Source organism: Cyprinodon tularosa, unplaced genomic scaffold (assembly GCF_016077235.1).
Source record: "Cyprinodon tularosa strain WSP-4 unplaced genomic scaffold, ASM1607723v1 ctg35, whole genome shotgun sequence".
NCBI classification, from domain to species: domain Eukaryota; kingdom Metazoa; phylum Chordata; class Actinopteri; order Cyprinodontiformes; family Cyprinodontidae; genus Cyprinodon; species Cyprinodon tularosa.
This window is the reverse complement of record NW_024039063.1, coordinates 935427-962872: the sequence shown is the minus strand read 5'-3', so window position 1 is coordinate 962872 and position 27446 is coordinate 935427. Positions and strand designations below refer to the sequence as shown.

The 27446-nt window shown below is 36.5% G+C and overlaps 1 protein-coding gene across 7 annotated transcripts; it reads left to right on the top strand.

Annotated features, from left to right (window-relative positions):
* Nucleotides 1-324: 324 nt before the first annotated feature.
* hps3 (HPS3 biogenesis of lysosomal organelles complex 2 subunit 1) lies at nucleotides 325-26367 on the top strand. 7 transcript variants are annotated; one of them, XM_038295043.1, is made up of 25 exons: nucleotides 325-443; nucleotides 2123-2295; nucleotides 2391-2462; nucleotides 2824-2917; nucleotides 4686-4759; nucleotides 7115-7327; nucleotides 7499-7565; nucleotides 7853-7941; nucleotides 8169-8286; nucleotides 13490-13640; nucleotides 13723-13805; nucleotides 13975-14149; nucleotides 14322-14403; nucleotides 14852-15009; nucleotides 15699-15800; nucleotides 19596-19704; nucleotides 20287-20507; nucleotides 21811-21988; nucleotides 22128-22361; nucleotides 22546-22743; nucleotides 22854-23030; nucleotides 23132-23236; nucleotides 24660-24866; nucleotides 24959-25046; nucleotides 25181-26367. In XM_038295043.1, the coding sequence occupies exons 2-25, from the start codon at nucleotides 2245-2247 to the stop codon at nucleotides 25306-25308; spliced, it is 3174 nt and encodes a 1057-aa protein (XP_038150971.1). In that variant the 5' UTR covers nucleotides 325-443; nucleotides 2123-2244; the 3' UTR covers nucleotides 25309-26367. The 7 variants fall into 7 exon arrangements, with proteins under 7 accessions (XP_038150971.1, XP_038150970.1, XP_038150966.1 ...); XM_038295042.1 differs by having other exon boundaries at nucleotides 13487-13640; XM_038295038.1 differs by having other exon boundaries at nucleotides 13472-13640.
* Nucleotides 26368-27446: the final 1079 nt, after the last annotated feature.

The following is a 27446-nucleotide window of genomic DNA, read 5'->3' as shown; positions in this document are numbered from 1 at the left end:
TTGGCCGTGAAGTTACACTGGTCTGTTCAAGGGTCACGTGTGACTCCTGCTCTACACGGGCTACTAAAAGGATCAAATACCGAAGTCAAATGGGAAAATAAAAGAAAGGTGAAGATTAGCTATGAGAAGAAAATAGCATTTTAAATATTCTGCAGCAGATTTTTAATAAACGTGATTCAAAACATAACGTTAAGTTTGCTTTGGTCTTGAAATAGTAAAAAAAAAGAAGATACGGATCATCTTTACTAATGTGACAGCCCAGTAACCAATTACTGAGTCTAGCGCAAATAGGCAGCCTCCTAAGCCAATCAGCACTGAGAGAGGGCGAGCCTTGTCTTATTATGGGTGGAGTACTTCCTGCTCTGCAGTATGAAATCAACAAACTCCTGCAGTCACTCAATAAGGAAGACAGAGAAAAAGCTGAGGTCTTGACAGCAATTTAGGTATTTTAATTTACTCATATGTCTATTATATGTAAAATATCAGTCAAAGCAGCTAAAATGGAAACAAAGGGGCGATGTGACTAATGTGTGAATTTATTTCCACCAAACACTGCTGCTGCTCACAAGACTGCAGCATGTGATATCGATTAGTGAGAAAGGAGGACAACCTAGAGGAGAACCGCTGCTTTGTTTCAGCCTTTGGTTTGCTGGGAAACATACGATTTAAACGGCAGGTTTGGTGAAGCAGTTTTTATTTAAACTCCATGAACTCTTTGGGTTTCTTTTAGTTTCGATATTGGAAAGAAGTGATGATGAAGTGTTCAAAATAAACCCAAGAGCTACGTTCTGGGATGACTTGGTTTCTCTGATGATATCAATTTAGTTATCGGTTGTTTATAGGCTTTAGGATGTCGTTATTATTTATTTAAGGTAACTATATATATATATATATATATATATATATATATATATATATATATATATATATATATATATATATATATATAAACTATGATGAATCTTATTCGCAGGATTTTAATCACATCAGTGATTAAGTGAATGCAGACTCTTTATAAACATCCTTAATTAATCCTTTCAAATAATTGTCTGTCCTTTTTTTGTTATTTTGTCACCTAAATATAATTAGATTACTTTCCTGATTTTAATAAGTATAGAGACATTCCTATGTCATGTAAAAATCTTTTGTTTAAGTAACAAAAAATGGTTTGACCCTGAAACAAATTGTGGTTCTGATACATAAAATGAATAGGATATTTAGAGATGCAAGCTTTTACAGTAATGGCATGGATTTTCTAAAACTAATCAAAATGTTCAATAACTATAATGAGAGCCATCTCTTATTTAAACAGATTAAAAATAGTGATCAAAATTGCAAAGGATTGCAATTTATTTAGATGTGTAGATAACTAGACATTAATTTATTGGGTTTAGAATAACATATTAATTTATTGGGTTTAGAATAACATATGATTGAAGCACGTATGGATATTCAACCTTAATTGTCTTGAGGTATGTTTTTCAATACTTTTTTAGCTTTTTTTGAGAGCAGGGTGTCTCTTTTAGATTTAAGTCATCAACCCATTTGTTAAGAAGTCCCCAAATTATTAAATGGGCTTTATTTTATTTTATTCAATGTTTTCTGTAAAGCACAAACTCTATTTTGATGAAACACAGTTGAACACGATTGAGAGATTTACAAATTCCAAGTGAAAATGACTTAAATTAGTCTCGATTGTCAAAGAGCTAAGGACTTATTCTTATTAATGTAAACAAAAACTGTGAAAATCCAAACCAATTTTAATGTTATAAACTCCATGGGTTTCTCTAAAAATATTCTTTATACATGTATATTGTTCAAATTAAAGTTTTATGCCTTATATTGTCACCCTCAATCAGGGCTGTTGAAAAATAAAAATCCTAAAACAAACAAAGAAAAATTGGTGCTATATTAATAAATATTGTTTCTACAATAATTCTCAAATTGACATTTTGAGTTTAAAATCATATTTTGAAATTTGTTATGGATATGAAACAAAAATAAAGAAATAATTTTAGGAGAAATATTTTTAGGATGGTGTTGTACCAACAATTGAGTAAACGGGATGATTGGAATAACCTCATATCATACAATTTTTTTATTTTATTTTATTTTTTTACAGCAGATTTCCAATGGATGAAGCCTTAAGAGGAATAATGTAACCAAATTGAGCGAAAAGAGCAGCCTTTAGTGATGAATTATACACTCTGGGTGTGAATCTCCATTCCACATCAAGGACCAAACATGGTGCATGTTTACAACTGTCATCCTTTTGCATCCCAGCAGATTGTGCAGGTAAATATACTAATAGTGCATTAGATCTACAATGTAAAAAAAAAAACAGGACTAGTTACAGTATCTTTAAAATGTTTTGTGTCTCTGTGGCTCAGGTGGAGCAGGAACCTGGATTAGTGTGCTGTGGCGGCACAACGCTGTTTGTGGTGACAACAGGAGGATGCAAGGTCTGCTTAAAATAGTTATTTTCAAAATGCAAAACAAAACAGGAATCAAAAGGAAAATGGAAAGTTTTGATTAACTCAGAACAAAATATATATATATAACAGTCTGCTTATCAATTTACATTTATTTTTTACACTTTATTTTTACACATTATGAAAGCAGCTTATTTAATAATTTATGTCCTCACAGAGAACATTTTACTTTCTTTTTATGTAGATATATTAGAGATATTGTAGCTATAAGCCTAACTCTTCAGAGGGAGACACAGCTGTACTTCAGTCTGATGCTTTGCTTACAAATGAATGCATATCAATATTATTGATTAATGCTCTTCTCCGTGTCTGTTTTTAAAACTGAACCCAGGTGGAGGCATACAATCTGGAAAAGGAGGGCTGTCCTCTAATCTGTCGCTTTGCCACCATGGGCACAGTGAGGAGAATCCAGCACAGTACTATAGGTACAGACACTTCCTGCTCTCTCTTACAGGGCCTCAGAAAAGCATGCATTGCCCTTGAACCTTTCTATTTTAAATCTTACTGCAGAGTCTTTTATGAAAGCGATTTGATTTCCAAACCATTGCATTGTATCTCTTGCTGTATGTTTTGCTGTCATGTTTAAAGGTGAAAAAGGCCTTTGAAGCCAGGTTTTCTTTTCGGGCTGTCCTATTTTTAACTCTATTCACCTCCCTATGAAATCTGAACAGCTTTCCTGTTGATGCTGAAGGAAGCAGTTCCACAGCACAATGCTGCCTGCTCCCCTTTCAATGCATAACATTCCTCTTTCGTCAAATAGAATTAGATTTTTTAACTACTCAGAGGACTCCCCCCCCCCCCATTTTTGTTGTTTTGGTGTTGGCTGCACAACTGAGTTTAAGTTTGTATGTATAAATGTCTCTTGGGGGGGATCGGTTCTCCATTACCGTTGGATGTACATGAAATGTTAAAAGTTAATTAGTATGTGTCGTGGAGGAAGGCCTGCTGGAGCTTCCAAAGCAAGCACAAGCCAAGTGAGGTTGACAGAGATGTGGACTTCTACTAACTTAACTCTAACCAGTCTCTCAAACTCCAGTAAGTTGAGGGCTCAGAATGTACCGTTCTTTCAACTCTGCATCAGCTGCTTTCCCTGCATTGATACTGCTGCACTTTAAGTGGGGTGTCATTAGGGTTGTCAAAAGTATCGATACTCAAAAAAGTATCGATACTGAAAAGTTGTATCCGGATACAATACTCATTTTCAAAAGTATCGATACAAATGGAAAATGCACTTTCAGAACACTGTGTGATTGAATCATTCTGTGCATTTTTCAGTTTCAGACCTTTTTTGTAACAGGTGCAGCTGCTGAGAATTATTTTTGTTTTACTGGTTTGGCTAGTGTCATTGTTATGTCTGCAAAACATAGCCAAGGAAAGAACATTTAATTTTAATTTTGTTTTTTATCAAGCTTGCTTAATATTGTGCACAGCATACAACCTCAAATATTATTCTTATTGTTTTTTTATTTATTTCTTGTATTTTTTTTTAGTAATGAAAATATTTCTGTTGAATTTTAGAGTCTTTGTTTTTATTCTTGTGGTATCGAAAATGGTATAGAGTATCGAATATTTTACTTAGTATCGGTATCAAGTTGAAAAGTTTAGTATCGTGACAACCCTAGGTGTCATCCCTATCTGGATGAGCATGATAGGTGTGGTCCTCTCTCAGCGTGATGTATGTGGTCCTCTCTGTGGGTTGGACTGAACATAGATCTCTGCTTTAGTTGGAATATTGTTTCATAACTTAATGCTGCTTGAAATGTCTGTACAACTTTGTTTCTTTAACCTGTTTTGTGTTTTTACTCTCTGTGATGTCGGGTAATGTCCTTTCTGTCCTTAAAAAACCTTTATTTATTAACACGGGTGGAAGCTGTTGACTAGTGACTTGTGAAAAAAAAAATGCCTTAACTAGATTTAACATAGAATAATCAGAATAAAAGAGGATAAATACAAATTACTACCGCAGTTTTCAGATTTTAAATTGAAATGATTTTAAAACCATTTTCTTCATGTTCACAGTTGTGTAATGAGTTTTATGAGTTTATCATTTAATGTAATATTACATCAAAATACATTTAAGTTTCTTTTTCTTTCTTCTTTCTCCATCTGCATGTTTGCAATGCAGTTCGAAAAGCAAGTTAGAGAATGACTGAGTCATTTGTCACCATGGCTCTAATTGTTTCTGTCTCTCAGGGGACTACTTGGTAACCATAGAGGAAAAGAACAGCGCCACCTATCTTAGAGTCTACACAAACTGGCGTTATCAGGTACAGTAATGGTTATGAAACCCAAACCAAACTTTCCACATATTTTTTCTTTTTTTATGTATGTTTGATGAATTCGTTTTAACAACATTTGCTTGGACAAACAAGGAGCTTAACATTGGTTTCCCACCATCTCATCATAATGAAAAGTACAAACAACAACACTATGCAGAAAGCATGCCCTAACAATGGGTTAAACGCAGGATAATGACAGTATGTGCTATGTAATTTTTTGGCAGATAAATAAAAAGTGGAAAGCACAATGTCTGACTAGCTTGGTTGGTTCAGAGTTCATCACAGACACATTCTGGGGAAACTGCTACTCTTTTTTTGTAGATTAGGCAAACTACACAGGGATGATGTGCTCAAAAAAGACTGATTAATGGCAGTGTTGAAGATGACCAGCAGCTCCTGTGGAAGGTTGTATGGTAGCAGAAAGTGTAGCCTCTGCAGGGCTGTCTTCTTTACAGAATTTATGTGTAGCTTGAAAGACTGCTTACTTTGTGTGCAAGGCAGTGTGTTTGTGTTTGGTGGTGGTAGTGGTGTATGTATGTGGTTGTGGTGGTGGGGGTTGAAGTCCACCTCCATCTCCACCTTTAGTAGGTTAAAGGAATAGTACACCCAAAACATGATTAGCCTTCATTTTCTACTCACCCCCATGCTGAACAACACTCTGGAGTACTTTTTTGATATCTCAAATGCATTTGGAGATCTGGGAGGCTTCTTGCTGTCTGCTGACATTCAAATAATGGAGGTGCCCAACGCCCGAGGCAGAAAGGTCCATAAAAGTCCACAAAAAACGTGTCAATATTCCTCCATACTGCTCGTCCAATGTATTCCAAGTGTCCTGAGTGGGTAGCATCCAGAATTTACTGGAAACGAAGTTATTTAGAATGTTTTTAGAACATAAACAGTAGTGTATAGGATTTCCTGAAAGCGCGTTCACGACGCTACGGAAACCGCGGCAGACCAAACCAGATGAAAGTGCGCATTCAGCTCGGCAAAGAACTCATGCTCTTCCTCAACACTGAAGTCCTCAGACATTTTTCCTTCGTTGTTTCTTTCTTTGCACAGGTAAACAGCACATTTCTTCTTCTACGCTTGCGTTATTGGCAGAGCAGACGCTGAATGCGCACTTTCATCTGGTTTGGTCTGCCGGCTTCCGTAGCGTTGTGAACGCGCAGGTGCGCGCTTTCAGGAAATCCTATACACTACTGTTTATGCTCTAAAAACATTCTAAATGACTTCGTTTCGAGTAAATTCTGGATGCTACCCACTCAGGACACTTGGAATACATTGGACGAGCAGTATGGAGGAATATTGACACGCTTTTTGTGGACTTTTATGGACCTTTCTGCCTCGGGCGCCATAGACCTCCATTATTTGAATGTCAGCAGACAGCAAGAAGCCTCCCAGATCTCCAGATGCATTTGAGATATCAAAAAAGTACTCCAGAGTGTTGTTTAGCATGGGGGTGAGTAGAAAATGAAGGCTAATCATGTTTTGGGTGTACTATTCCTTTAAGCTTCACATGGTTTGCCTGGCTCAGTTGAATATTTCTTCCTGTTAAAAGAGAGTTTTCCTTTCCACTGTTGCTACAAGCATGCTCGGTGTGAGGGATTGTTGAAGAGTCAGAAGCAAAATGCAAGTGAAGGTCATCACTGCAAGCTCATCCGGGAGGAGCATGTCTAACAAGTTAATGACTGGAGGCAATCAACTGGTTTTCCTAACCAATCTGACAGTATTGCCTCTATAAAGTGCCTTGAGATGAGTTGTTGTGTATTGACATTATATAAATAAACTGAACTGAAATGAATTGAATTGAAGTTGAAATTAACCCAAGGAGGAATGCAGCGGTGAGACCCAGTTTGTATGCAACCTTTATAAAGAGACCCCGCATTGCAGTGGCACTTCCCCACTTTTGGATTTGCCCTCAAGTGGCCATCAAAAGAACTGCAGCTTCACTGTGTTTGTTGCATACAGCTGCTTAATCAAAAATAAAGTTTTGTTCTTATACACCATTTAAACTGTGCAAGACCAAATGAAAACTCTTTCTAGATCCTTTGTCCAAATTAATATATAATTTAGCTTTCTAAACAGGAATTTAAATCTCCCAGAAAGCTCATTTTAAATGTATAAAATTCCTTATTTTAATATTTTCGAACAAAATGTGAGTTTATCTGTTTGTAGTTGAGTTGCTTGAGATTTTTAGTTAAGATTTTTAGAACACAGAGTTTTCAACCAGCTGTTCCAAGTAGCAAAATATGAGACAAGCTCTGAAATACAGATCACACAGGCAAACGAATAGCCTCTTCTGTCAAGTTTTTTGTAGTAAAATATTTCCTGCTTTTGGTTCAGGCAGAGGAAAAGGCGCGTGTTGGGGTGCGTTTACTGGGCCACTTACTCCGTGGAGCGTCTGCTTGGGGCGGAGTGCAGATGGAGATCATCGAGATCCCTCTGTCCGAGCATCCTGTCGCCCTGGCATCCTGCCCGGTGAAGGGGGACCTTCTGGTCGGCTGCGAGAAAACTCTGGTTCTTTTTGCTTTAAAGAGACATACCCAAGAGAACCTGGTAAGAACCCTGAACCTGACATTCCTGGCTTTATTGCTTTGATAGTACATTTAACTATCCAGCTTTGTTAAATGTAGCTAAATGCTAATTTATATAATAGTCCATTGATTTATAGATTTATAAATGTCCATCTTTGAATGGATTAAAAAAATAGTTTTCTCTGTATAACAGAAGGAGAACCAGCAGAACCTTCAGAGCTCCTGGTCGAACACAGAGCAGAGCTGCAGTCAGAATCGAGGTGATTTAAAGGGTGAGAGTCACCCTTTATAAATAACTTTTTATGAATTACTTCATAAAATTTGTCAGAAGTTAAGCTCCTGTTTTACTATCAGCAACATAACGGACAAGTAAATATGTTTAGAGTGTAATTTAAAAAGTATTGAGGGAATACCAGGTATTGTATTAATATCGATAAAGAAATATGAATTGTTTTTTCTGTTTGCCTCAACTGACTTTTTGTTTAGTTTTTATTTATTGGTTGTTTTTGTTTGTTTTATGTTTTTTTTTTTTTTTTTTTTCTCACAGGTCAGAATTCTGCTGCCAATCCGGATCTTTCTGTCTTGGACTTTGAACGTTCTGTCATCCTCCATTTCTCAAAGATCTTTCCTAAACAGGTTCATTTAATATTTTCATGGTTTTGTCAACCAGCTTCATGCAAACCGTCGGGGAGGCTGAACAGCTTAGGAAAAATACAGTCTGTCAAGTGTTCAGTGATACAGTTAACAAATTAATTTATTATCTTTCCTGCATGGCTGCTTGCCTGAACAACGATGAACGACGATATATTGCTAACACTAAAAATATTCAATCTTTTCCATCTGTATCTTTGTTTGCCCTTTAGGTGGCGCTGTGTGGAGGATATGTGGCTATTCAGGGAGATCTTGAAGTTCTGGTTCTGAAATTGAGAGCAACAACTGAAACCACAGCAACAGAGGAACCACCAGACTCCTTTAAGAGTGGTAAATAAAACTTAGCTAACTCCAATAATCTTTAATAGCAGGTTAAGGCCTGGGAAGCATAACTGTAGAATAGAGGAAGGATCTGATGTTGGATGTAATTAGACAACTTTTTATTTATAAACGACCTAAATGCGAACACAGAACTAATATTGCAGACTTATTTGATGTCCTTTAATGGATGCAGAAAAGAGATGTATATAAATAAGACAATTTTATTTATAGTTAAACAAATCAGTGAGTTACCAATTATCAGTGCCTTGCTAAAGAATGTATCCAATGTTAAGTTGTCTTGTTATGACTATCAGCTTTAATATACAGCTCCTTGCAAAAGCATCTGGCCCCCTTGAATTGTTTTCTTCCTTTGTGCCACATTTCAGGCTTCAAACATAAAGATATAAAAAAATAAAAATTTTTGGTGAGTGGTACATGATCATGAAATGTGGTGACATTTATTGGTATTTAAAACTGTTTTTAACACATAAAAAGCTATTGCTTTTGTCTTGAGTTTGGATGGAGAGCACTTGTGAACAGCGTTTTTTAGTTCTTTCCACAGATACCATTAGATTCAGGTCAGGACTTTGACTTAGCCATTCTAACACCTAGATATGTTTATTTGTGAACCACTTAGGGTTGTCAAAAGTATTGATACTCAAAAAAGTATCGATACTGAAATGTTGTATCCGGATGCAATACTCATTTTCAAAAGTATCGAGTACCAGTCGCACCTAAACAGTCATTCATCTAAACTGCAGAATAGAGGAAAATGCACTTTCTGAACACTGTGATTGAATAATTCTGTGCACCTTTCAGTTTCAGACTTTTTTTGTAACAGTTGCAGCTGCTGAAAATTATTTTTGTTTCTTAACCGGTTTGGCTAGTGTCATTGTTATGTGTGCAAAGCATAGCCAAGTAAGGAAAACTTAATTTTAATTTTGTAAGTTTTTTTATCAAGCTTGCTAAATACTGTGCACAGCAAACAACCTCAAAATGTTGTTCTTATTGTTTATTGTATTTATTTATTGTATTTTAATTATTAATCAAAATATTTCTGTTGAAATTTTATCCTTGTGGTATCGAAAATGGTATCGAGTATCGAATATTTTCCTTAGTATCGGTATCGAGTTGAAAAGTTTAGTATCGTGACAACCCTAGAACCACTACATGGTTGATTTTGCTTTACATGTTGGATTGTCTTCTTGGAAGATAAAGACACTTGGCAGCAGTATTTAGGGGAAAACAAAGGTGTTAAAAATATGGAGAAGAACACAGATTCGAGGAGTGCAGGGAAGCTGTTGAAGGAAGGTGCTGCATCTGTGGAGGCCAGCACAGAGTCAGCTATGGAGGATGTGAGGTGAGAAAGAAAGCAGAGGAAATACAATAGGTTAAAACAACAAAATATATAAGCAATGCAGAAACGGTAAAGAGAGTTCAAGGACCAAGGACAGGAGAAATTAATCAAGCTCAGAATCTGGTACAAAAGCAAATAAAGAAAGAAAATATAACTTAATTTTGATGCTAGAGAAACTCATTTTATTCATAGCCTATGTAATCAACTGCACAGACCAAGCCAAGCATAAGAGGGGAAAAAATCAGGATAATTTCCAATGGAGCTGAAAAGTTTGTGGGACTCAAAGAAATCAGCTGGGAAAATATAGTTACAAGGTTGGAGATGGAGGGAAGAACAAAACTATCTGGAACATAAAATGACAAGATATTGTTAATAATAAATAATGATTATATTAGATAAAGATATAGGATATTGGTTTATTATATTATGGATATAAAGTAGATAGATTTAACGGTTAATATAATGTCACTTTGTTCCACAATCCATACCAGTAGGTGGCGGTAATGCACTTCCTAATTGTTTGCCAACCTCCATTAAATTTCACAAAAGACAAAAGACCCCTGCTGAACTTCTGGAGAGTGGTTGATTAATGTGATTAATTTGGCACGCCACACTCTGCGGTTTTTTATTTGTTAAAAAAAGTTTAAAACATCCAATAAATTTCATTTCAGGGGTTTGAGGTTGGAAACCTCAAATGGCCAAATACTTTTATAAGGCAGTATATCTTTGTGAAAGACTAAGGCAAGGTAGTGAATAATTTTGATTTATTTTTTTTTTTACAAATTCAAATTTAAAACCCATGTTATTAATTAATTGCCACCAAAAATACAATCAACAAATAAATGTAATTAGAAATTATATTATAATGGCAGGCAGAAATGTAAAAAGGGCAGGCAGAAAGAAATAGCGGCGAAGAAATAACTAGGGTAAAAAAATACAAAGGAAGAATAAAACAGACAAAAATATGATAACATGCACATAAATAAATACTTAAAAATATAAGTAATTAAAAAATGAAGTTGAAGATAATAAATGACAAAAAAATAAATAAGGTAAATATTAAAAAGGCAAAGAAATAAAGAAGCCAATTAAAAGAGTTATATACCTTTATGACTAGCTGTATAATTTAATTTCTACTTACATTTATTTGTTGTTTGTATTTTTGGTGGCAATTAATTGTATGCTTATTTATTTATTAAGCATTTATTTATTTCTGTATTTATTTTAAAATATCGCAGAGTTGGTCCTCCATACTGCTGTATCAACAAATCAACAAAAAGGCGGGTTCTGTATGTTACATCAAAATCTCCACAAATCTGAAAAGAAGCAACATAAAAATACATTTTGCTTGTGAGTAGGTTCATACAGGTCATTTCTGGATAGTTTCATATTATATATACAAAAAAAGAAACAACAACACTGCTTCATATTAAGCAGGATTTACTCCAGTATCACATTTTTAACTTTTAACACTTTTGGTTTTATTAAAGGAAATATCAGATTTTCTCAGGTGCCAAAACAAAATGTAACGGCTCTATAAAGGCCCACCAGAGAGCAGAACATAAAGTTATCATGACTATAACAGCTTAATGCAGTGATTTCCATGTTGCTCAGCAAAACGCTTCACAACTTTATTTAGATCCAATGCCTTTGTGCGTTTTGATTTGAGTACAATCAAACTTGATCGTCTCTTTTCTGTCATAGTTGACCGTAAATATGTCTTTATGAGCCTGAGACGTCAGGCCTAACTAACATCATAGATAGAGAAATAACGTTCTGCAACCTGATTTTTATCATCTCAAAATCAGCATTGCAGCTATGCTAGCAACATTGTGCTTTCATTATGATTTCATTTCTCAATAGATAATTAATCAGTTTCTACCCGTTTCATCCCATGTCTCCTCTCCCCATCACCCCTGGCTCCCTCGCTTTGCCCCATTCGGTTTTCAAAACAATCAGTCTCAGTCACTCTCGCGTCATCTCGTGCTGCATTCACTGCAGTCCGACATTGGAAATTAGCGGTCGTAATTCTCAAATGATCCATAATTTATAAGCCTCGCCACCCCTACCGCCAACTGGGGTGGCAGCTGGGGTGGCAAGGCTGTCATTTAGGGTGGCATTTGCCACCCCAGTAGATCCGCCTATGTTTATTATTATTTATTAGGGTGGCCAGGCAATAACCAATGTACACTGAGGGGTGGCACCAGAACCTCATGGTCAATCTACACTCTTCAAACAGGAAAATTAATGAGCAAAACATCCATATTTTTTAAATAAAGAAAAACTATACTTTCCTACAGCCTTTGCTAACAAATAGATGCATATATTTCAACATCCGTGCTTTCTAGATAAAATGTGTAGTGGATAAAATCCTTTCAGGTTTGAGTTCTGGGGCGAACATCTTTTTATTAAAAATCATTCTGGATAAAATTGATATTTACAAGTACTAAGATCTACATAAATTGATTATTTAATAAGTTTTTATTAAAATAGTTATTTATCTATTATTCCACTGAAAACTCCTAGATGACTTCCAGAGACACATAATTTTCTGTTTACCCAATTAAACACAAAATCTAGTTATGGAAAGAGCATGAATTCTGTACTTATCTGTACGTACGTACCCATGTAGCTCCATCCCTGATCCTGAAGAGTGAGGGATACTGCAGACAGGTCAGGTGAAAAGTTGCAGAGGACAGCACAAGTCCATACTTACCGAGGCATGACCATCCGTCAAAACTACCAAGCTCAGTTAGAAGAGCGTTAATAAAAGAAGCAGTCAAAAAGAACAACCCAAGGTAACACTGAAGGAACTGTGAAGATAATTTTAATCTGTGAAGACAAGGAAACTGGTCAGATTTTGTAGGAATTGTGAGAAAAAGCAGATAAATTCTGGAAGTAGACTTCCAGAGGTACAATGCTGTTGTTTTGGTGAAAGCATATTCATGGGTCTGAATAGTTCAGTCAAAGTCCAGAACTAAATTCAACCTTTAGGTGGAGAAAGACTTGAAACAAGCTGCTCTTAAATATTGACCATTTAATTTAAGAGATTGAGGTATTTTGTAAAGACAGATGTGCAACATTTTCAGTCAGTTGATGTATAGCTGATACTGACACCTCACAACAGAATTTTGTAACTGCAGTTAAATTGTCAATTTAAAGATATCATTTTCATTTCTCCTACTGGTCTACTTGGCACTAAATGGTCCTGGGTAAGCCGTATAAACAGGGCTAGGTTTTTAATGAACTGCTTATTAGGTTTTCCCAGAGCAACACAAGCTGAAGCAGAAATTGCTCTCAAAAATCACCAAAAAACACAGAAATGTGTAGAAATGTTTGCTTTTTTTAAAATCCGGATTGAAAACGTTTTTTACTTTACTACAGCTTTTAATAAAATTATCTAACTGTTTAAACCATTTTATTTATTTCTCTTCATTTTTGTTTTAACCACAAAACTGGCTTAACTTGGAAGGTAACTGGACTTTCACAGTTTTTTTTTTTTTTTTTTTCTGAAAACCAGGAGTCCTCATCAATTTCATTGACAAAGACTCCTGGATAGGTGTTGAAAGGTTTTTAAAAAAACTTGTGAAAGTCACTTGCCTTCCATTTTAAGCCTGCTTTTTGGTTGCCATGACCAGGATGACAGCATGATGACAATTTACATGGCATGTATTGTTTTTAACAATTTTCAAGTAACACTTCTGATTTATAGCTTTTGTCTGTCTGTATCCTTACAGTGGCATCATCATAAAAAAAACCTCCATCACCTAACCTTTCCTTACTGTTTTTTCATAGAGGTCTGTGTTTTTTCTGTGGAAAACGTGAACCTGTGAGCAGGCATTATGTGTTCAGCAGATCATCAAGAGGACCAGGTCGATTTCCTGCTTATTCCCAAACACCAGGAGCTGCTCGGTGATCGAGCCATAGAGTGTGACATCCCCATCAACATCGAACAGACTGGAATGGAGGAAAGCAGAAACTATACTATGTCCTATGTTCTTTTTAGGTGCGTGAGTGTTATTTGTTTTAGAAATGCATGTCTTTGTACAAGTATAGAGACCTGAACTAGTGTTGCATCTCTGCTGCAGGCGGTTTACTCCAGAGTTCTTTCAAGGCTGTAGTGTGGAGGAGATGCTGCTACACTCCCTGCAGATCTACCCAATGTTCACCCGTAAGATGAACACATTGTCATTTTTGACAAGAATTATAAAATCTTTCTAACAAAGAATCTGATTTCAATCATGGATGACTTACAGACTTAGACTTGATTGATATAGATGATAATAAACCACATTAGTTGTGCTCAAAGGAGATAATATTCGGTATTCTTATCTCTTCAGGTAACCAATCGGTGTCTGTGGATGAGCCAGCCTGCATGTTTTGTTTCTTTTCTCTTCCGACTGCTGGATACCTGTACAGTCTGAGGGGTGGAGTTGAGCTGCTTTCTGCCTATCAGTATCCGGAGAAGGTGCTGCAGGCGGTGCTAACAGGTCACCTGTTGCATGTCATAACAAAGTAAGTTAGCAACACTGGAGAAAATCATAGAAAACTGTATAATCTATATAGAAATTTGTAGAATATTTTTCAGAAAATACTGAAGTATTAGCATAACTTTTATTGCGCTGTGTTTGTCTCTTTATTCAAAGTTAAGCAAATATAAACATGTTCTTCTGTTTTTGCCTTGCAGGTATGCATTGCAGTCTTTCACTGTGCGTTGTTCAGCAGTAGCAGCCAGGGTTGAGGACCCCTACATTGACACCACCATGAAGGTTAATTTTACTTATAAGAAATGTTTAAGTGTGATATTTTGGCATATTACAAAGTTTTATTGATCTCATCAATACCTCTCAGAAAAATCAATAAAATATTTTAGGTGAATTACAATAAGAGAACAAAAAAAATCTGTTTGGTAAACTACAGAAAGAATTTGAGGGATCATTTTCAATATTTTTTTTTATTTTTTGTTGTTGTTAATTTTCCATACTTTTTAATTCATGCTTTTAATTAATCTGGTTAAAGCTCAGATTATAATGTTTTTTAGGCTTCTAACAGTAAATGCATTATGGGAGAGATTCTAACGGCTAATAAACTATTATTTCATTCAGGTTGGTGTAAGCAGGGTTACATCTGAAAGGAACAGGACAAAGATCATTTAGAACTGCTACCATATCGTGTCGGTTCATAGGTAAATAAGCATCTATTTATTTTTGTTGACAGGCTTGTCCACCGTGCAGCCTGGAGGTGTGTGCGCTCAGAATGCAGTTATTTATTGGTCTGCAGTCAGTGTGTGCCTACGGTCGCCATGTTATTCTACTCTCCACTGCCGACACAGAAACTCCAGAGGAAACAGAACGCCACACACAACGCAGAGGCCTGTAAGTCACACACATGCAGTATCCAGAGCCACACATACTCAGGTTTTACATCTTATGGGATATTTAATGGCTAATGGCTGCAGGGTTCCTATTATCATAAATGAATGGATGAAACTGAGGCATAAACCATCCTAGGTGAAGTCTATTCATTTTTGATTATTATAAGACCTTGTGAGGCATAATCCAGCTTATACCATGGTCACTTAGAAAATATGTGAATATTAAATCATTTAATGACATGTCATAATTTTTTTAAACCATTAAGAAAACATTTCTACATGAAGTGACTGAGTGGAGAACTCGATATATGTTGTTTTGACACATTGCCTACGTAACTGGCTTTGTCCTACCTACAGCTCGGACCACCACGGCTTAAAGTTAGGTTAAGTTATACAAAGTATAATTTTAGACAGAGCCAGCACAATATTTAGGATCAATCAACATATTTTTGACCATAACGTTTTATAGATGTCCTACAATGCTGAATGAACCCTACAGCCAATAAGAAACAAGGACTCACCAAGACCATGGTATAATCCGTTTTATTTTTTTTAAAGGTTTTCATCAAAATATCTTATTAAATTCCTGCCTGTTGTTATAAAACACTAGTTAGTTAAGTGTTCACACAGTTCAGCATGCATGTATTTATAAACCTTTTTTTATTGTACATATGTGTGTTATTATTTTAGTGAGTTGAAAGAGCACAACATGCTGACTGCTATTTTCCTTGCCGTGGGAATCGATCCCGCAACCACACCTGCTCTGGAGAGCCTTCTGTCACGCCCCTTTCTGTAAGACAATCCCAAACACCCCCCCTCCTCCGCCCCCTGAGAGTTGGTTGTCATTTTTAGATCAAGCTGCATTGCAACAAAACTTAAAATCTCACTGTAATTATTGACATCAGCTTTCGCTTTTAAACAAACCTTGATAAATAAAACGCTGTTTTTAGAGAAAGCTGAGAACAGCCATCCAATCAAAACAAACTCTGTGGGAGTTTTCTTTAATGACATCTGCTTTCTTGTGATGATGAGAAAATTAACCCATTGTCAAAAGATGACCACATTTGTTTATGTGATTACAAAGAAATTTGTTAGAGAAATAAAAAGAACATATTTTTTACCCTATACAAATGAAATCAAATAATGAAGCTTTAGTGTTTTCTATTGAGTATATTGATTTGTTATCCTTATAGGTTCTAATTTTTCACCTGTAAATGGAATATTAATAGTTTTTTTGTCCTATTGTCCCAAAATAAAATATCTGCACCAGGAAAAAACAACAACAACTTAAAACTGCTTTCTAATTGCTCCTTGAGATCTGTAAAAGGAATGACTTAAACCGTTGTTTACTGGGGAAGATTTTGTGTCATCCAGGTTATGGTAAATCCGAACAAAGGTTAAAAATAATGCAACTGGACCTCAGATCCGTAGTTAAAGACATTTTCCTCTTCATTCAATGAGCTTCTTCAGTTGAACTGGGAGAGGGTGGGGTTCCAAACTTTATAACTGCATAAATCAGCTGTTATGCATCTAAATCTACATGCAGAATAGGCTCCCCTTACAATGGGGCTTGCTGGATCCTGTATTTGCCTGGTCTCGGAAAGCTGGAATTTAAATTCCATTTCTCTATTATTTGGTTTCTCTCGTTTGATATAAATCAAATAATTAAATTTCCTAACTACTTATAATTAGGAAAGATAAAAAGTAAAAAAGGATAAAGGATATTGGCTAAGAAAGAAGCAAAATAAGATTTTGTTTTGGTAAATTTGTAATTTAGTTGCATAATGTAAAACTAGAAGGAGAATGAGTTTGTGTAAAATACAGCTAGTTATGATTTTACAACAAGTTTCCATAAAACATTTAATTGGTGATCAATTTGAAACTAAAACAGTCTAAAACAATCCAATCCGTAATCATGTCTCTTAGTATAATCATAGTAGTATGAGTTAAGAGCCTGGAATCGATAAGTATTTGCGTTCAGCAGCTTTTGGCTAGATTACGATGACGTTTCCGTTTACAATGAGGTGCAAATTTTTCATGGTCAATTTTAAATGACTTATATGCAAAGTATGAATTCACGCTATTACAGCCCCTTCATAACAAAGCTCTGTAGAAAAACAAGCAAGGACTGCCTAATAACACTGAATCAAAGATCAGAAGACACAGATCTTTTTTAAAACTATAATTTTTACATTTAAAGTATTGTTTTTCAAGCAAATATTGCAAAAGAATATTGGATTTTTATTTTCTCCGGTGAGAAATTTGTACTATTAATTTAAAGCGTTTATTTCTTGAATCTCAAGAAAACATAAAAAATTTAATTTGTGTGCAGACCTCTCCAAAGAACTCTATGTTAGGACTCTTATTTATGCTTAACAAGGTGTTTTATTTATAGGACTATTTATATCAAAATGATTTAGATAAGCATAGTTGTATGTATTTGTGGGGTAAAAAATGAAAATTTTGCATTTTTAATGCCCTTATTTATAAATAAGGGCATCTTTCACATATTGTGTTGTTAAAGGCAGGTTTACAATTTCCAATTTTATATTTTGGCATTGGTTTTTGTGCTTAGCTACAGCATAAATAATATTTTTAGACAAATTATTTATAAAGTTAGTATGCTCCAACAGGTATACATATATGTGATGCTGCAGCTTGTTCTAAAAGAGACAAAAGCTCCCTTTTTAGAGCTGAAACCTCGCTGCCCTTAACTCTCCTAACTGCACCCAGTGTGTGCCCCTCGTTGGTCAGCAAATCTGTGGTGTCAACATGAACGTGTGGACTAAAATGAAACTTCTGATGCTGTTCTAACCAGATTTTATTACAGTTTCTTTATTTTCGAGCCCAACTCATTTAAAAAATAGCTGACAATAACTGCTAAACATATTACAGTAGCCCTCATATTGGTCTTCAGTCTCACCATGCATTCAAAGCTCTTAATTTCTGGCAAAAATGACAACACAGAAACTTCAGGCTTCTTCGAAAGAATCACATGTAAATCAACTTAAAATCTATTTATTTAGCACCAATATAACAACACATAGACTTTGCATAGTCAATTTAATCAAATCATACAGACCGATTGGTTTGGCTCAAAGGTATAGTGGGGGATCTTCGAAAATTTTTGAAAAGACCTGCCTTCTCCACTTAAAAAAAGAAAAATGCACCTGCACAACCCTGTACCCGCTCCCAAGAGGGAACGCCTATCAAAGGTGTGCATGAGCCCATTTCTCCTCATGCACGCTCTGTTCAAAAGTTGCTGTTTGCATCGCTCATACAAGCTTAATTTCCAAAAGAAGATTTGCAATTTTTCCACTATGTCAGACTCCCTACCGGTAGGTGAAAATGGGGACGAGCACATAGGAATGCCTTATGTAAACGCATCACCAGAATGATTGACAATTAGGAGGACCAATTATTTTAATGATCTACCTGGAAAAAGAACATCCTCCACTATACCTTTAAGGAAACCCAGCAGATTGCATCTAGTCATTGATTTTCATATTTCATTCCTCCTAGATAAGCACTTAGACAGTGGACAGTCCCTTACTTTGCGTTATTGACTTTGCACCAATCCCTCAGATAGCCTTGTTACCTCGTGAGAACTAACCATAGACTAACTGTTTCTTTGTTTTCAGTGTTTTCAGTGTTCCTCTGCTCATGTCAGTTTGGCTCTTCTATTGTTTTTGATTGCATGGGTTCAGAGAGGTTAAAGGGATGTAATTACATAATGGTAATTATAAAAAAGGTAAACACTTTCCTCTCTGTTTGTTTATCATGCATGTGCAGCCTCATTTAAACTCAGTCTAAACTCTGGAAAAAAAAAAAAAAACTCTCAAACCTCATTTGTTTTCCCTGCAAAGAGGTTTAGACTGCAGCGCTCTCCTTCAGGGCTGAGCTGCTCGTCATAACTCCATGTTGTGTTTGTGTGTGTTTTTGGTTGGGGATAAGTTTTTGGAGCAAAAATTAAAGTGAATCGTCATTTCAGTTTTGAGTTATCATAGATTTTCTGCTTTACTGTAGATGTAAAGCAGGAAAAAACTCAATAACTTTCTCAATACCTGTTGCCCAATAAGGTAGGAGTAAAAAAAATCCCTTGAGTGTCTAAGACAACCAGATTCCACAAGTTGTGATTTTCCTGTGGAGTAAATTTTTACGAAAAGATTTGTGCAAAATTGGAATTTTTTAATTACAGTGTAGATTGTCTACTTATCAGGCGTAATGCTCAATCAGAAGAAAACCAGAAACTGTCAGTTTTGCATGACTCATCGGCAAAACTGCCTCCAAACATTCAGTGACCTGATATGCAAGATAAAGATTTGGCTTTTCACATCGCTCAGCATCAATACTTAAATATTTTTATTTCAAGACTGAACAAACATAAATATGTTTTCTGAATGAGCTTTTCCCCCCCTTTTTTATTGAACCCAAAGTTTGATGACTTTAAGTGAAATTAAACAGGAACTAAACACTTTTTTAGGATTTTGGAGAGCAGCTGGAAAGATAGGCAGCATAAAACCCAAAATCATTAACTGTTCAGGATGAGCCGTGTTTGTTATCTTTCCTCCCTCTTTTTGACCTCAGGAGCAGGAGGTGGGCGATCTCATCCCCCAAAGAAACCAGCACGGTTGGACATGGCTGGAATCTCTATGTTGTCAAAACCGTACCCCCCCTCACACTCTACCAGGAAATGGTAACAAAGAGCTACGAAAGTTTTTCTCGTCATAACCAACTTCGCTCTTTATAATATTTATTCATAGGCTTTAAACATTGGGGCTTTAAACATTTCATAATGGGTCTTTGTATTTGTTTTTATTTTTTAACCAAGCAGTTTAAAAAGTAAGTCAAATGAAATTACTTTAAATTGTTGCAGTATTAAGCATATAAATAATAACCTTATATTATTATTTGGCTTTTAGACCCTGCAGTTGTTCGCAGTCATCAAATTATTAGACTATCCTTCTGATTTTATTTTCTTGCTCAATTTATTGTCTGGTTCAACTAAAGGTACAAATGGTGCAGACAAATATCATAAAAAACAAATTAAAACAAAGATAGCTAATAAGTTTAAGTGGTGAGATTCAGCCATTTTCCATATTTTTGATTAAAGAAGCTTACATTTAGTTTATAAGTTAGTTATATGATGCACATAGCAGTTAGTACTTTATTGCATTTTCTATTATTTCTGATGTCAAAGGTGTTCTAATAATATTTTTTCAAAGACTGTATATGTTGGAGTGAACTTGAGTCTTTTTGTCTTGCGTATGTGTGCCAGGTTGAGTACAGCCAGCGCTATGCAGAGAATAACCCTCAGGGCCTGGGGCTTCGACACCTCCTCAGTGAAGCTCACCTCCTCCTCCGCTCGGCCCTGCTGGAGTCATCGGAGCGGCAGCAGAGCGGCAAATGTGACAGAAATATGGCTGCTCCGACACACAGGGAGGAGCTGGAGGAGGCGTTCAGGCAGAACTGTGCCCAGCTTGGAGACAGTTTCAGCAGGTAGCATCAGGGCTGTGTTAACTCTTTTTTTTTTCCAGTTCACCGCCAGGACATGTTCAGTTAAAATTACACACTGCAGGAAGAACTACAGTATATTACATTGGAAATAAATATTTTTCCACATTAATGTAATATCTTCTAAAATAATATTTTATTTTCTTCAGTTGCATCATGTTTGAATCGGCAAGTCTGATTCTGTCTGTCCCTATTATCTCCCATAATGCATTGCAATACTGCTGAAGTCTCTACAGTTTGCCCAAATCTGATGTCATTAAATTTTTTGATGAGTACTCTACTGTATCATACCGCCGTTGTTACAATCAATTCTGGAAATGGGAATTCAATGAATTTCTATTAAATCCACCAGGCTTAGGTTTAGATTTTTCATCCTTCACTCTTGGGATTAAGATTAGCCCTCAGAGGTAGGAATTAGGGCTGAAATAATTTAATCCTGATTAATCGATAATTAAAATAATTTTCAACTAATTTAGTAATCGATTCACCGTTAACTGGAATATAGAGACTCTAAAACATCAATTTAGCTGAAAGGGAAACCCACTTAGAGCAGTCATTTATCAAACTATAAAATCTATAAATATTTTGCACTTAAGATTAACAAAAACTTTTTCTTCTGTCAACATGCGCTATCCAGAACTCCTCAAGAGGAAATGTTTTAGTTTCATCTGGTTAAATTCTGTAAAAAAATCTTCCCTAAGGAACCGTTTGCCATCCAATTTTTTTTTTTTTATTGATTTAATTGAAAAAAATAATTGACAGATTAATCGATCAGCAAAATAATCGTTAGTTGCATGCAAAGTCATTAAATAAGGTTTTAATCAGTGATGCTAATTTGACACATATGTTTCCTCACATGACTCATTGTGATATTTGAGAATAACTTTATTAGATCACTGTGTTTTTATAAATTCCTTAACATTTTTTGTGTAAATTTGTTTCATTGTAGTTTAAAGTAGTGGTTTTCAAAGGCGGGGCTTACGTAATTGCTAATGGGGCATGTTGGAAATGGACTGGATAAATGACCAATTTTGAGAGGTATTTTACAAAAATATGAATTAAGGGTAATGTTGAATTTGATTACACAGTAAAATACACTTAAAGCAATTATACTTTAAAAGTGGATGTTTTCTAATAAAAGGAAGATGACAGTTTATTTTATTGATTAACGATTTATTGCAGTTGACTCTTTTATTTTCAACTGTCAAAGCTGGGTCAGATGGGGTGTAAGAACTTTTTCAAATCAGAGTGGCCCACCAAGAGCAGTTCTTTTCGTTTGTCCTGTTAGGGGTAGTCAGAAGGATTGCCACCTGGCCTTGCCGTACTACAGGATGTCCGGTCTGTCGGTCACTGAAGTCATATCCCGGAATCGCCCACTTCAAGGCAGCCCTCACTCCTATGGACCTGGTTTTCTGTTTTACCTAAAACATTACCTGTTAGAGGAAATGGACCAGAATCTCAGTCAGGTATAACCCCTCTTTGCAACATATCGACCTTTTGTATAAAGAGCACATGAGTTTATCTGCATCATAGATATTTTATCAGCTCAGAAAAAGAACCTGAAATCAACTCAAATTGAATCATTTCATTCCTGTGTCCTATCAGGAAGATGCAGATGAGGTCATTCGAATACTCAGCAAGTCGGAGCCCTCGATACTCGTCAGTGTGTGTGCTAGTCCCTGCATGGTGAACCTTGACCCCACTGCAACGCTGCAGACCTTGAGACGTTTGGAGGACACCATGGGTGTGTCTGTGCCTCTGACAATCAGCATGGCAGCCATGGCACTGCGTCTGGGCGCCGTGGCACAGTACACAGAGCTGATGGAGAGACATGCTGAGGTGAAGATGATGCAGTCGCTTACAAATGCTAACGGCTCCATATTTTTTCATTCTAGTTATTACATTCTGGGTAAAACACCAAATTACTCATGTAATATGAACACTATTTACAAATGGATGTGTTGTATGTTTTGTGTGACAGTATTCTGCTCTGTATGCATTAAACCATGTGGGCTCCACTCAGATGCTGCTGGTGTATGGGTTTATTGAGGAGCCAAGGTTGCTGCTGCATGGCGGCGGAGGAGCCAAACATAACCAGGTCTGTCCCACAGCGTTGGCCCGACAGCTGGCAGACTCCCAGCCTGGACTGCTTGTGGCTGCCATGGTTGCCTTATATGAGAACAGTAAGGTCCAGCTGGAACAGGCGGATCAAGTTTTTAAGGTCTGCTTCTCTGCTGCTTATTATCAATCTGAATGGTGTAGCACTACACTGACTTTAATGAGGTTTCTGAAACTGGTGGCAAGATTTTTTTTATGTTTATATGTGTGTAGGAGCTGGGATATGAAAACACCTTACAGGTGGACTTTTGGGAGGCGATGCTGATGGCCTCTTCCCAGGATCCCGTCATTCAGGAGCTTCTGTTCAGACTGGCTTCAGTTTACATCGACCGACTGACAGCCAATGAATCCCTAACAAAACACAAGTCCCTGAAAAGTGCAGATGACCTGGTACAGTTCCACTTTCATCTTTAGTTCATAGATCTTCTTCCTGACGACCCCGTTTCGCTACATGATTTCAGGTTCTCACGTTTCCTAACTTCTTGTTTCAGATCAATTCATGCTCTCATTACGGGGCTCTCTACCCATGGCTCAGTGTCCTGGACCCAGCTCAAACTTTCAGCTACCACCACAGGGAAGCGCTTCACAAACTGCAGGTATATCTAAATATGCAATTTCTCTGATGCTAAAATTCCAATAATACCTTATGTCTTCTAAAAAAATATTTCTTAACAGGTATGTTTATTTCTATCGTAGAAGCATTAGCTTTGGTCTCACAATCCTTCCCAAACATTGTTATTTTAGGGAGAAGGTTGCCCACAAGATGTCTTTAATCCTTTTTGTACTTTGCTACATTTATCATATTAAAGTACGGACCTGGAGGAGTACAAGTCTTGTTCACGAGTGAGGGACGGATGGAGTGTAAGATCGATGGACAGATCGGTGTGATGTTTTTCAAAAGTCCATTTTCCTCCCCTGCATTTTTTATCGTCCAACAAACAATGTTATACTACAGTACATAGACAATCATAGGGCACTAGGACCAACCTGAAAACCGCAGTTCAAGCTGAAGCCCGCTTCCCTGAGTTTAGATCGCCCACAATGTCCTGATTTGACATCCATCTTTTCCTGTGTGATTGGCTGTCACCGCTGTCAAGCTTACTATATAAACACCTGATTCCCCACTGAATCGGGTCTGTGGAAGGTCTTGTAGAACAAATGGCTCTGCAAAAGAAGTAGGTTGGTGAGGGAGTCTGCTACTGTAAATTGGGCATTTTTCTTCTCTTGGGTCACGTAATCTAGAAGGGTTGTAATATCATATCCGTCTTAATTTACACAAATCTTTGTATTGGAGCCAAATCTACATGGGTTGTTGCATCCCAAATTGAGCAATTGTTCATGTCATGCACCCATATATTTTGTCAGGAGGGGAATAGCAGAGATGGAAGAGAAAATGGAGGAAACAAATACACAAGTACAACTACAAAGCACACTGAACTTATATATGGTAGATATATAACAAAATACTTCTGAGATCAACATTTCATTCTTGGCCCATAGTGACATTTTGTGTTCAAAAGTTAAGTGAAAGGAAAAAGTTCAAAGGAAACAAGGATAAAGGCAGTCTCTTGAAGGATTGTAAAGCAAAGCTCTGTTGCTGCAAAACCGTTGCTGTACTCTGAGCTTCAAGCACCACACCCTGATGCATCCAGGATATGGGCTACAAGTGTTCCCTCTTAGTTTGTGTTATTCTGTTGTAGTTATGACTCCTCATTGCTCCAAATACCTCCTTTAGGAAGAGTTCTTCATGTAATTTCTAGATAATTTGGTCATTGATTATTGAATTAAATTATAAAAAAATAAAATACCATCTCTGCCATTTTCTTAACTTAACTTGAAATGCATCTATTTACATACAGAAAGGATATCCACCTAATGGCTAAGAATAAAGGCCATAGCATTTTCAGCCAATTAAGCATTGAATATTTTTAGCTTTTGATATTTGTAATTCTTTGAATTGCGTTTTGTTTCCTTCTTCCAATGATTTTAGTCTAATGGACCCTGTTGTTCTGCCTGCAGTCTCTGCTATGTGGTCCGTCTCTCTCTGTCGGAACCGTTGCGCCTCTGTTGGAGAGTCTGTCTGAGGAAACCCTGTGGGCCTTCAGCCTGCACCTCCTCTGTGACACCAGAAGAGGTCACTACAACAGCAGCATCGAGCAGTTATTGGACCGGTGTCCACAGGCCATTATAGCCTATGCCAACCACCAGTTACAAGATAAACACATGGTTGGTTTTGAGTGCGGCATGACTATGTTCCCATGTCACTTATTTATTAATTTATATTTTCACCATCTGATTAAGTTTTCTGTTCTTTATAGTCTCTCTGGTGGAAGAAGCTTCTCCCTGAGCTGTGCGAGCGAACAAGGGCAGCTGCTGATAACAGCATCCTGCTCGGGGCTCTCAAAGGTGAATTTTCTTTTTTTTTAGATGTTCAAACCCTACATGAATATCTGATATTATGAGCTTTTTTGGTAATTTACGGGTAAGAATGACACAAAATCGTCAGATGAATGTAATAATGCTGGTTTTCATACCAACAGAGACCCTGGTTGTGGTTGCAATGGAGACAAGCCCCGCAGAGTTCCTGGAGCTTATACCAGACGACGGCACAGCGTCGTATTTCCTGCCTCACCTGTTGACGTGCAGCCAAAGACACCTGCTGACCTAAAATACGAAGAGTCAAATGAGCAAAAGGACAGAAGATTTTCAGGACTTAAAATCTGAAGGGGAGCAGTTTGAGCTTCTGTGTTTTAGGCAAAGGTCCATAAACAGATCAGCAGATGTTCTGCCTGCTGTGTCTGTATGTTTCTGGGAAGCATGGGTGGTTCAAGACAGGGGCCAACAGGGGCCAGTGCCCCTGTAGATCATGTCCTGGCTCCTGTTATGGCCCCTGCACTGGAGGCATAATGCTCAGAGAAATTCTGATAATGATATGTACTAGAACAGACATGGTTACTGATAGGTTATTTCGATTTATACATTTTTTTTCCCTTACAAATTCTGTTTCACTAGTCTAAAAACAATAAGGTGATAGCTCCAGTGGTATTGAGATAGGATCCCAGTTTTCATCTGCTAAATGTTTTTGTCAAAACAAATTTAAACAATACTCTAATTCTTACAGCTGAATTTATCAGTTTTTCTTGAATTATAATTCAGATTGTATAGAAAACGGTAATTTTTAACTTACATGAAGTCAAAATGTGTAAAATTCCTAAATTATAAATGTATATTGACCTAATAAGATATCTAATCTAATTGAATAGAAATTTCATTTCATGCAGCTGTCTTAATATATTTGAATCCGTCACCCTGTTTTTTATTTCATGCTTTTCTGTGAAAACACGCTGGCCCCCTTCTAGCACCTTGTTACATTTGGTCTAGAACCGCCACTACTTGATAGCCTTAGACAATCTGCTATTCTAGGATTTAAAACAATCAGACATTTGACTTTTCATCAAAGTGTATTTATTGCCTTCTGCAGATGTTTAAAAAAATAAGATAAAATTCTGGAGCTTTTGACTGATTTTACCGATTTCAGTCTGTAAAATCAGACATGTTATTACTCGGATTCAAGTCAGATGTTTCTTCCTGCTTCCTTCTTTTTTTCTCACAGTTGATTAAAAAATGCTTTGGTGTTGAAACAGCAACATTGAACATAAGGACTGATTTAGATTTGTTTTGCTCTGGCATTTAATGAGAATAAATGTATTCTTACTACATTTTTATATAGGTTGCCTTTCCTTTTTTCTTTAATGGTTCTAACAATGTCTGACCCCCATATCTTTCTGGATAAACTACTTTATTTAGGTTTTATTATAAAGATTCACAGGAATGACTTGTGAAATTGTGTGTTTCGGGTTTCTTGATGAGGGCACTGATAATCCTGGTGTGGTGAATCAAACCAAAATATCTAACAGGATGTCAGGAGCTTTCTCATCTCAATTTAACTGGATGGTAAAAAGATACTGAAAGGAGTAAGATTTTAATAGATGTTTATTGTTGGATATGTTATTTAATGATATACATAAATCAGGAACCTGCCATGGTAAACTAATTGTGCCCTTGTTTTCTTTTTTAAACAGTTTTTTAAACCATGTTCTCAGCATCTCATTTGAAAACTTTATTTATTTTTGAGAAACTTTCACCATCACTTATAGCCAATTAAACCCTAGAATTCCGTCTCTGTAAAATAAAACCCAATCTAAGTGTAAATAGTGCATCAGTGTTGGGCGGCATGGAGGCGACCAGAGAGGAGCTCCGCCAATGGTACAGGTGGCATTAATACTGCATTTAACTTGTTCATTTTGCATGCACAGACTGCATGCAAAATGAAGTTTTGCTGCGTAGATCTCACAACAGTTGTATTAATATTGCAATAGGAGTAGATAAACATTACCAATACGCAGTGTAGCAGTGTCTGTATTGGGATTATTTTGCAGAATTCAAACTATGTAAAGCACATTGAATCATCAGCAACAAACACATGATTTTCCAAATAATTGGTGACTGTGGAAACCTCCCTCTGAACTGCCAGGAGCTTTGATTCTGTGGCTCCTGGCTCTTCCTGCAGATTCCAAATTAAAAGCAAAAGTTTGTCTAAAAAAATGGAACAAAATGACCGGTTGAATTCTTTTGCTTTAAGGTCCTTTAAGGTGAATCTGAGTTTTATTGTGTGTCTGGTTCAGGACTGGCTGAACACGGGGAATCTGAGTGTTATAGATGTGAAGCTCTGACTCCAGTTGATCCCCTTTAAATATAGATATGTATGTATGTATACCTTTTTTTTCTTTCTTTTTTTTTAACAAG

Excerpts from the sequence above, each read along its gene's own strand:
- hps3 (XM_038295038.1), top strand. The coding sequence starts at position 2,245 with ATGGTGCATGTTTACAACTGTCATCCTTTTGCATCCCAGCAGATTGTG. Across the intron at positions 2,918-4,685 it reads AATCCAGCACAGTACTATAG|GGGACTACTTGGTAACCATA; the intron begins GTACAGACACTT and ends TCTGTCTCTCAG. Across the intron at positions 22,362-22,545 it reads TGATGGAGAGACATGCTGAG|ATGCTGCTGGTGTATGGGTT; the intron begins GTGAAGATGATG and ends GGCTCCACTCAG.